General features: G+C 33.8%; 1 protein-coding gene across 1 annotated transcript; it reads left to right on the top strand.

Annotated features, from left to right (window-relative positions):
* Nucleotides 1-201: 201 nt before the first annotated feature.
* On the top strand, nt 202-3,367 carry LOC131937618 (vasoactive intestinal polypeptide receptor; the record flags this gene model as incomplete). The annotated part of the gene is made up of 3 exons (XM_059295173.1): nt 202-364; nt 1,906-1,947; nt 2,838-3,367. Coding segments are annotated over 3 exons (565 nt in total), but the record flags the coding sequence as incomplete, so codon positions are not given.
* Nucleotides 3,368-11,446: the final 8,079 nt, after the last annotated feature.

Here is an 11,446-nt window from a genome sequence, read left to right as displayed (position 1 = left end):
AGGGGGCGCCAAAATGGGTTGGAAAAACAAATTATAAATAGTTTGAGGGGGGTGCAAATTGAAAATTTGCTCCAGAGGGGGCGCCAAATTGAAAGTTTGTCCCCGGGCGCCGGGAAGGGTCGCTACGCCTCTGCAACTATAACACATACATAACCAATAAACTCTGGAATGACTACTGTAGACACATGCCTATCTAATTAGACCGTGTGTACACGTGTATTCCCAGAAAACTGCCAAATCTACCCTGGTTTTAATCCCGTTGTTCGGTGTCCACTTCATCGTGTTCGCGTGGCTGCCCAACAACGTCAACCCCACAGCCGAGCTGGTCCAGCTTTATTTTGAGATGTTCTTCAACTCTGTACAGGTGAGGAGGTCATTTTTTATTAGCTCAGTCGAATTGAGGTCATTTTTTTAGCTCAGTCTAGGAGGTCATTTTTTTAGCTCAGTCAAGGTGAAGAGGTCATTTTTAGCTCAGTCAAGGTGAAAGATGTCATTTTTTTTAGCTCAGTCGAGGTGAAGAGGTCATTTTTTTAGCTCAGTCAAGGTGAAGATGTCATTTTTTTTAGCTCAGTCGAGATGAGGTCATTTTTTTACTCAGTCAAGGTGAGGTCATTTTTTTAGCTCAGTCAAGGTGAAGAGGTCATTTTTTTTTAGCTCAGTCAAGGTGAGGAGGTCATTTTTTACTCAGTCATGGTGAGGTCATTTTTAGCTCCGTCAAGGTGAAGAGGTCATTTTTAGCTCAGTCCAGGTGAGGTCATTTTAGCTCAGTCAAGGTGAAGAGGTTATTTTTTTACTCAGTCAAGGTGAGGTCATTTTTAGCTCCGTCAAGGTCAAGAGGTCATTTTAGCTCCGTCAAGGCGAAGAGGTCATTTTTTAGCTGTCCAGGTGAGGGCATTTTAGCTCAGTCCACATGGGGTCATTTTTAGCTCAGTCCAGGTGAGGAGGTCATTTTTATTAGCTCAGTCAAGGTGAAGAGGTCTTTTTTACTCAGTCAAGGCGAAGAGGTCATTTTTTAGCTGTCCAGGTGAGGACATTTTAGCTCAGTCCACATGGGGTCATTTTAAGCTCAGTCCAGGTGAGGAGGTCATTTTTAGCTCAGTCCAGGTGAGGCCATTTTTTTTAAATTCAGTCAAGGTGAGGTCATTTTTTTAATTCAGTCCAGGTGATGTTTTTTAGCTCAGTCCAGGTGAGAATGTCATTTTTAACTAAGTCGAGGTGAGGTCATTTTTTATTATTCAGTCCAAGTGAGAAGGCCATTATTGTCTTTCTCTAGGAGAAGGTTTGTAATTATTGTCGGAAAACAGCAGTTTTACAATTCTGTCTCTTTGCATATGTTTGTCTGTATGTCTGTGTGTGAGAGAGCTCAATAACTTGAGAACCGGTTTAGGAAAAATATGCATATGTTAGTGTCAGATCATACAAGTATGTGTCTATCAGCTATTTCCGAAAACCGGAAGTGGTACTTTACTCTGTTTCCTGTTTCTCAGTTTAGCTTAGCCACCCCGTAAACTTTTGAAAGATATCTCGGAAAAATGAAGGCATATTAAATTTAAACAAATATTTTAATTATTGTATTTTTACTGATATTTTATATAAAAATATATAATGTTTCGTAATTTGTTTGATTGTGTTATATGGAATCGGAAATTTACACAGAAGTCAAGAACCCCCCCCCCCCCCTCTCTCAATCTAAATCCATCTATATTTAATTTTTAATCACCATAATGATTTTTTTAATCGAGTTAATTGACACTGCACGTAAACATGACGAAATTTTAAAATAACTTGTTTTGTGTCTATTAAAAAGGCCGTTAAAGATCGTCCTTGAGAATAAATGTCATTTATCCTCACACATGACTAAACTAATCAAAGCTCACGCCATTTTGTTTCTTTTCTTGTCCCCAGGGATTTTTTGTGTCAGTTTTATTCTGCTTCATGAATGGAGAGGTAAAAAAAATTCCTTGTTTTTTACAATAGTGCCGTTTAAATATTAGTTTAAATTCATATTAGATTTAAATTCAAACGGAGGAATAAAGAATAGCTTGTCTTTCTTCTGTTCATCCTAGTTTTATTTCGAATTTCTAGATATCAATGGCTATTCGATTTTTTTAAACTATACTTACATCTACTTTTTAAATTTAGGATTAAAAAATCTAGAGACGAATTCCGCACAACTTAATAAACACTATTAGGGGGTCGTCCATAAATGACGTCGCACTCATAAAGGGGGGGGGGGGGTAGCTGAACTTTGGTGAAAAAGTGTTACGAGGGGTATTGTGAGCAGTGTTTCTTCCAGACTTTTTTTCTCCGGGAGGGGGGGGGGAGGGGGCACTTGAGACTTTTGGGGGGGGGGGGGAGGTGGCCACTGCTAAAAGTATATATTTTCTATATAAATTCCATTTCGTGCGGGGGTCGGTAGACTTTCTTCGAAGAGATGCCTGGAAGACTCTGATAATGAGGGTTCTAGAAAGTTCGAGTTTCCATTGTAGAAAGTATTTTTCAAATTGAGTTAACAGTTATTACGCTATTTTTTTTTATTTTTTTTTTTTTTTTGTTGTTGCATAAATTGTAATGAGAACTGATCACTTTAGCTAATGATTAGTTAAAATTAAAAAAAAGAGATAGCCGTTTTAAAATTAGAACAATTACAAGAGCTATTTATTTGGAAGGGGGCGTCTGTCATTTTTTTACAAGGTGCGACAATGGGGAGGGTGGGTATAAAATGTCAAATAAAGCATATGTTATAAATGGAAGACCCTTACTATATAACTCTAGATTATGCAGCTTTTTTTCTTATGGTAAGCTCAAAAGTAAAGTCAGATTTATAATTGTAACAGGTACAAAGCGAGTTCAGGAAAAAATGGCAGAGATTCAGGATTACAAGATTTAACCACTTGCCCAAGAGTCGAAACAGCAGCCACAACGCCACATTTGCCACTTACCTCTCGCGCCCTCGGGAGTCGAACGCGTCCGTGACGCAACTCCCTGATTCTCGTGACAACGGCAACGGAATTATCAGGGGAAGGAACTCTAACCTATCTTGCAAAGACACAACAATCTCGTTACTTCCCCTGAAAAACGCTCACAACGGTCACGGGAAAAATACCATTCTTGAAGCAGAAGAGCAAGAACTCATTAACAATCAGACGAGTGGGTACGAAACAGACAACCACACCCGAATCAATGACTACACTTGAGAGGGAAGAAAATAAATCATACAAACATAATTTTAAAAATAAACAATCGGTGTGCCTCTACAAAATCGCCAATGCTAAAGCTGAAATCTCATCACCTGAAACCAGTGATTGATTTTAAAGCAATGACGTAGCCCAGGCTTTAAAAATAAAAGCCAAGGGAGATAAGTGACACTCCCTTAGATAACTATATATAGAAAAAAAAATTGCTAATATTTTACGGGAAAACAAAACAATTTATTCACTTAAATTTGTGGCAGAAAAATTTCTATTGCATTCCTAAATACCTGTGATCCACTTTCATTGTGGACCGCTGCCTCGTGAAAAAATGCAGTTAATACTGTAGTATACTTAAGTATACACTATACCAATGTTGGGATTTGCTTTGTTTTTGTTTTTTTTATATAAAAACAGTTGAGATTTTTTTCTTAGAATAATAACTCAAGAGTATTACAATTAATTTAATTAAAATTAAAGACAAAGATCTAATCTAGATCTTATAGCTTACATTTTCTGTTATTGCTAGTAAGCCAGTTTTTTGTTCAATACATTAAATAAGTACAATTTTAAGCATATCAATTGTGATTGGTAAAATGTAATTTTTGTAAGTTGTAAAAATGTTAACCACTGGTAGCCTACCTGACCAGGTTATGTGCAAGATGTGATTTTCTAAAACAGTATGCAAAAGCCAGTCAGAAAGTACTGTCTTGTTTAAAAGTCCCAAAGTCAACCCACACCATATATAAGTAAGGGGGAAAATAAAAGGCATGTGTGCAGTGTAGTGACATACAATAACTTGATGCTAAGGTCACAGAAATTGAATAACTTTACTTTTTCTGTCTCATGGATGGTAAAGTTCAGAAGAGCACCATTATTTATTTACTTGCATATTTTTAGCTGATGAATAAAGTTCTGCATTTAGTACAAACTGAAATCTGTTTCTAAATGAACGTTCACTAAGCATGACATTACCTAAAGATTTACATTCAGTACCCCAGAAATAAATTTTAGAAAACAACATAGAAGACCTACATTCAGTACCCTAAAAGTAAATTTAGAAAAAAAATGGAAGTCTGGCATTCAGTACCCCAGAAATAATTTTGTAGAAAACAGCAAAGTATGAATTATTTCTATAGACATTATACATAGATTTGGTTGGTTTTATAAATTTTTAATCAAATGTCTTTCAGCTTGTCAAAGTCCCATCTATTTTATAAAGTATATTTGGTGATCCTTTGAATTTTTAAAGTGTATTTGAAAGTACTGTGTATTTTACAAAATGTATTTGAAAGTACTGTGTATTTTACAATATGCATTCAACTGTCCTGAGTATTTGAACCCTACGTATTACTGTCCTGTGTATTTGAACCCTACGTATTAGACTGTCCTGTGTATTTGAACCCCATGTGCAGTGTATGAGCCCTAAGAATTTGAGTACTATGTAATTGACAGTCCAGTGTATTTTAAAACTAATATTTTGTTCTATAAATTGTTCTATTAACCTGGTGCGCACCATGTATTGTGACTACTAAATGGACAGACATTTTATTTTGTTGTCTAAAAAAATACAAATTTATGTTTTTTAAATTTAGAAAACATTTATAATTATAATTTCCTAAAATAATATATTTACAACATAATTTACAGATTTTTTTTAAAAATTAAAATGTATTTCTTTATAAAAATTTTTAATTGTAACTTTTTGCATTTTTGGCCATTTTTTAATCCTAATTTCATTTAATTTTCAATTATGCTAATTACTTAGTTAGTGTATGAGGAATAAAAAGATAACAGATCTGCCAAACATATGGGGAAATTTGGTAAGTACATAAGGCAGCTCCATTCATGCTTTGGTTCTCTTTTTTTTTAAATTTTGTTTCTATGATGCCACTATTGTGTAACTTTGTATTAAGAAGAAGTAACCTATCCTAGAATCTAGGATGGTTTTAATAAGTGTGAACATGTTATTTTTATGTACTTAAATTGCGATTACATAATTTACATTTCAAACCTGTGATTACAACACAAACATTACTGTGTTAATAATAAACATTTTGGCTGCTTTGGTGTTATGTTGACTGTGATTTAAAGTTATTAAACTGGAAACATATTTAATGCTGCATTGATAAATATTTGTATAGTTTAATAGTTTTACTTTAAAGACTTTAAGAGTTCAAAGAAAAAAGAACCTGGGCTCATCTATGAGAAGGCTGAGAATTTAATATCGTACCTTAATAGAAATACTATCCACTGCTTCCAGTTTCAAAAAAACATAACAACGTTTGCATACTAAGACTCTAAATGACAACCATGAGAAGGATACATTACACGTTTAGAATGTTATGTAAAAATAAGTTAACATGTAGAATCTAAGTGAAAATTTGGTAAAATCATGAATTTCTAAAAAAAAAAACTTTCTCCTGTTTCAGTTGTAAAGATTTTAAAGCATCCCTTCTCAGTAATTCTAGTCTGAAGGGCTGGGAAAAAAAATAGATTGGTTACAAAATTACTTCCTCTTTCTAACTCATTACAGTTCCTGAGCAGAGTTTGTATTTTTTTAAAAAACATTTCATTTCCTGAAATTATCTATTTTCCTCCTGAGAGATAATTGAAATTAAATACTTTTCCTCTTAATCTTTTCATTTTTTTTTTAATTCTGGTACAAAAGTAAGTATTTTTTTTAAAGTCAACAGTTAAGGTTTTAGCAATGTATGACTAAACACATTAAGAACTTTTCTGTTGGGATTTAAAACACAATCATTTTTATTAACAGTTGGATCAAGTGAACAACATTCTAGCACTGTATAGTCAGAACAGCTTGGGTCAAAAGAATACAACGTTGCACTGTTTAACATCATTTCATCACTAATATTTTACTGCAAGTTTACATCAAACAATTGACAGTATCTCAACAATATAATCATATTTGTTCTTTCAAATCAACGATTTCATTTTGCTTAAAACATGTTAATCCAAAAAAAAAAAACACAGTAGCGCGGCATTAGTCTTTTTTTTTGTAAAATTTGGTATGTGGCTAGTCCAGCGGCCAGCAACCTTTCTTGAGTTATCATATAAAATTTTTAGGGAGCAACACAGAAGTTTTAATCATCATTTAAACTGTAAATTACATTTATAACTTTTTCAAATGTACAATTTCTAAACTTTTTTTAACAAAAAAAAAAAAAAATACAAAACTGATTTTCTTTTTCTTATGCAGCTTTGAAGCCACAGGTTGCCAACCTCTGGTCTACACTTAGTTTTGTAAACCTTTTCCCGGACATACTGTGGCATAGTATTCTGTATTACTGCCAGATAAGAAAACACTGAGAAAATAGCAGCAAATCGTGTTTAAAACTCCTAAAATTTACAGAAAAGCAACTGAATTCTGAAAGACATATACTAGGCGGAGAAACAGACCTGCTACCCATTTTGAGCTTCATGTAGGATTTGAATTATGAGAGCCAAGAATAACAACAGGTGGGCTTAAAGCTACTGCCACCCAGCAGAAATAACCTAAACAAAATTATCTAAAATTACATCCAAATTAAATTTTATCATATCACACCTAACATATAGACGTTGTTGCCAACAGATAAGCTTATACTGTCAACTTATATAACTGAATAAACAAAATATGCTTCCAATGATTCAACATCCATAAAAGAATAGTGTGTATAGATTTAAATTATTACATGAAGGTGGTGAAATAAAAAGACAAATTTTGTTTTGCAGAAAATGAAGTAGTAATGTGCAATGATCCAATGCTGCTATCAACAAAAAAAAAGTTCAAAGTGGAATAAACGAGATAACATTAGACTTAATTTTGGCTAAATGTGACTAGAATTCTTTTTGAAATCTGAACTGTACTGTAAGCTGGTGATGCTTATAAACTTGCTGTATGCTAAGTCTGCTTTGGCACATACAAAAATGATAATTTATTGCATCATGGTGAACCATTTTATGCTTTGTAATTGAGTGAATAATGGCCTGTGACTAAAAAAATTAATATTATAATGAATTACTCAATGATTTTTAGATCACAATTAAACGGGTGCCTGATTTTTGTTGGAGATTCCACAACTTAGTAATGAAATTTAAAAATCGACATAAAATATAAATCTAGCATTAAATCGCAAACTGTAATTTAATATTATCATAGATTTCCCTGAACTTGAGATTTCTTAACTACAAGCTAATAAATCTCAATTGGATTCAACCATAAATAAACTAATAAAACACAACTCAATGTTGCTGCCAAAGAGATTAAACAAGATTAAGAGTATTGTTTTCTGAAAAGAATGATCAAGCAAACAAAATATAAATCACATGTATATCTGTCATTTTGTAACCACTAATTACAGTAAGCAACTAAACTGTTAAGTGCCGATGAATGCCTTGATTAGAAATTTTATTTACTCTAACTTCATAATTGGTGCTCATTAAAACATAGTGAGCTCAGAGGAGTTAAATGACAGAAATTACAGTGAGATACTAAACTGACATCTGACTGCCTCGTAACATTAATTTTTTAAAGCTTAATTTTATCATTTATAGTAGGTACAAAAAAATGTAATTGGTATCGGTGGTGACTAGGGTAAGTTATTCTCTGTAAAATACATGCACACCAATTTCCTGACCTAATATTCAGTTCTATTTTTAACCTGAAGCTTTTATTGAGAATTATGGAACATCTTTCAATAGCTAGGCCAATGCCGCTGCCGAGAAAATCGGACAAATCGGCTTTTCCCTACCCCCTGCATGTTTAACTCTGTTTTTTGCATGCTTTTATTGTGTTTATGTTAACATGTTATACATCATTCTGTTCGTAATTGAACAACCTTTTTAACTGTATAAGTTTGATTTCTTTATTATTTCAGACGTTGAAGAAATCGCCGATTTAATCGCATTTTTTACCCCCCGCGGCGACGTGCCGATTAGGGGGGAGGCTTTTTCACCTTTTTAAAAGAGGGGTGTTACTTAGAGTCTATAGACTCTTTGAGTTTTCGTACTACAACAGTGAAACTTGGTAGAAGAATAGATTAAATGTTCACGTATAACGCTCAAGGTTCTTGGGGAAAATATGTTAAATACTTTTGGAGATATCGAACGGCAAAGTTGAACTAAGTTATTTGGGCTATTAATGAACCGATTTTTAATTTGAACCTTGAGCTGTATTCCTGAAATCTCGACGTTTATTAATATGTATGATATGTCATATTAGGCCCTATAATAAGGACGTCTATAGACTTTGAAGTGGACCGAAAATCAAAACATGACGCGCCGACCGCTGTCCGACTGAACCGCTCGGCTGTGCTTCGAATCGCTGTGTTTTAAATATGACGCGCTACAATTTTTTTTATAGACGTATCGAGTTTACGTACTACAACAATTAAATTTGGCAGACGAACAGATTAAATGTAGACGTACAACGCTCAAGGTTCGTGGTCAAAATAAGTTAAATACTTCGGGAGATATCGGACCGCAAAGTTGAACTAAGTTTCCCGGTCTATTATTGGACATATTTTACATTTGAACCTTGAGCTTTATTCCTGAAATCCCGCCGATTATTTTAACGTATGACATGTATTATAACACCTCATAATAAAGCCGTCCATACATTTTAAGACCGAACGAAAATAAAAATTAACGCGTCGGCCGCCGTCCGACTGAATCGTAATCTACACATCGTGTAGCACAGCCGAGTGTGTGGTCACGTGACGCTAGGCGGTTGATCCGATTGGATGAGACTATAAACAATTTCTAAAGATAGATACGTGTGTTCCCGTATTTGACTCGTCGGGTATTGCTATTTTATATTTAAGTAGACAGGCATGTTTCATAACTTTGTTGTTTTAAACCATTGAAACGGCAAAAAAAAAAGTCGTAATAGTATTTACTAATCGTCAAAATTAATCTTCTTTAGAAATTAATCCGGATAGCTGCGACCCGACCAAACAATGCTGACGTGATTCGCGTGCCGTAACGTTTCATTATTGTGTACATTACTTTTTCGTAAAAATGGCTTTAAAAAATAAATTAAATTTTACCCCGGGCTCTTTTTTTTTTCGGTTGACTAAAAAATTTTAAAACCCGTAACAACGTGGAGGTTACTAGCTTGCCAAATCGACCAAAATGGGATGGGGTGGGTATGGGGAGTCACTGACCATCCTACACCGTATGTAACAATTGTAACACCGTATGTAACATCCATAGCCTCACCCCGCCCCCACTACTCCGTGACGCGACAAGCCGAGGGTCGGCGCCTTTGATGTTGTATAACACCCGTACGGTACCCGAGCGGCTCGCGGTTGTTTCATACCCCACCTCCCTCCCCCTTCACTTTGTGGAGTGGATGTTACTAACCCTCGGGCATAGATCAGGAAATCTTCCCAGACTTTTGTCTCTAAAATTACATAACATTCGTCTAACACGTTCATCGGGTTGGCCGACTAGCCTATCTTGCCTCGTGTTTACGTAATACGGCAATAAAATTCGTTGGTCAGAAAACCTGGTTACCCACGTCTGATTGAACTAAATCTAGGCAAATGCTGATGGTGATAAACGCCTCCGTGTTTAGGCAGACACGGGAAACTTAAAAAATGCCTAGCATCTACTACACACAGTCAAGCACTCAAACACGTGCTTTTTCCCCAATGTAATAGGCCTATGGTAGGCCTACAAAATACACAAGCTTACAACTAGCATAAAAATTGAGCATATATAAATCTGTTATAGACCTATAACTTACACTACCTTGTACAAGCTAAAAAAAAACAATTTTCCTCCAATGTTTATGTTATTAAAATTGTAAAAATGAGCAATTTTTTTGTGTTTAAAAATATTACAAATTTGTCATAAAGCACCTTGATTCTGATAAGACACATTTGTAACTAGGCTAATTCTATAGAAGAAAGTTGTATCAATGGTATATGACATTTAAAGTAACAAGAAATATAAATATAATAAGATATGCCTATATTTTTGGAATAGAGTAGGCCTGTACGATTGCACATAGATTACATAACATATTTTAAGAAGTTACATCATCACAAATATACTATTGTTATAGCATCCTTCTCTTTGTATTAAAACTGTATTAGTTATCTTTTCTTTAAGTAGGCTATTCAGTTAACTGACAATGAGCAAAAGAGATTTTAAAATAAATGCACGGTAAATTATGAGCTCAAGGTGCGAATTACATAACCTGACCTTTATAGTTTTGTAATAATGTTCTACCATTTTAAATATCACCATTAGCTTCAGCATATACAAATGTCATATTATGGTTTAAAACAGTGTTTAATTTAAAGAATGACTTCTTATCACACGGATTATCAGATGTTGTAAAAAAAAATTGAAGGGGGTATTACATAATCCATGAAATAAGTCTGTTATATAATCAAAAGACACTTTTTAAAATAGCATCATTGGATTCGGCATAGAAAAATCTACAAAATATCATAAAATGACATCAACTGGTGAAGTCTGCTTGCTTTTATACCACTTTTAGTGAAAAACTCTTAAAAATTTGGTCCATACCCTCCCAGTATTTTTCCTCTTTCAGGGTCTACCCCGGTTGTCTGAAAAAACTGGTGTTTTTTAATGACAAAAAAATTCATAACTTTTTTGTTTATGGTCAGATTTTGAAATTTCAAACTGATCTGTAATCAGATTGACAGTCCCTATCCAAATATGTAACTATTATATTGTTTTACTGAAATTAAATTTTTGCATTGGCCTAGCTACTTTCAAACTGAAAACAGTATCATAAAATAAAGCTATCTGATGGATACAAATGAAATAAAGAGAGTACAGTAATTTTAAAGAAGCTGGTTAAACTCCTGAAATACTAATCTCAGAACTAAATCTTTTGATAAGTCATGTATATGATGCAACAAGAACTTTTTTTTCAATGTGATTTTGGTCCCCTTCTAAAACTTTATAATTATGTACATAAAACAGTGGAAAACAATTTGAATGGATAATGGGAAAAAAATCACAAATAATTTACATCAACAAATAGAAGCCTCTTTTTCCTAACCAGTTTTCAAACCCACAATTTTTATTTCTATTGGTTAAATCTCATTTGAGAAAAAAAATGTTACTTCATAAAAATTTGAAAATGATGTGTAACAGTATGTTCACATTTAAGGGAAATTATTTTTAGAAAAATAACGAAATCAGTGTAAATAAAAAATTTTAAGGGATGAATATTCGTTTTTAAAATTCTGATCCCCCCCCCCCCCCCCCCC

Source organism: Physella acuta, unplaced genomic scaffold, assembly GCF_028476545.2.
Source record: "Physella acuta isolate Inbredline_101_S28 unplaced genomic scaffold, ASM2847654v3 ptg000215l, whole genome shotgun sequence".
NCBI lineage: Eukaryota > Metazoa > Mollusca > Gastropoda > Physidae > Physella > Physella acuta.
This window is presented reverse-complemented; position numbering and strand designations above follow the sequence as displayed.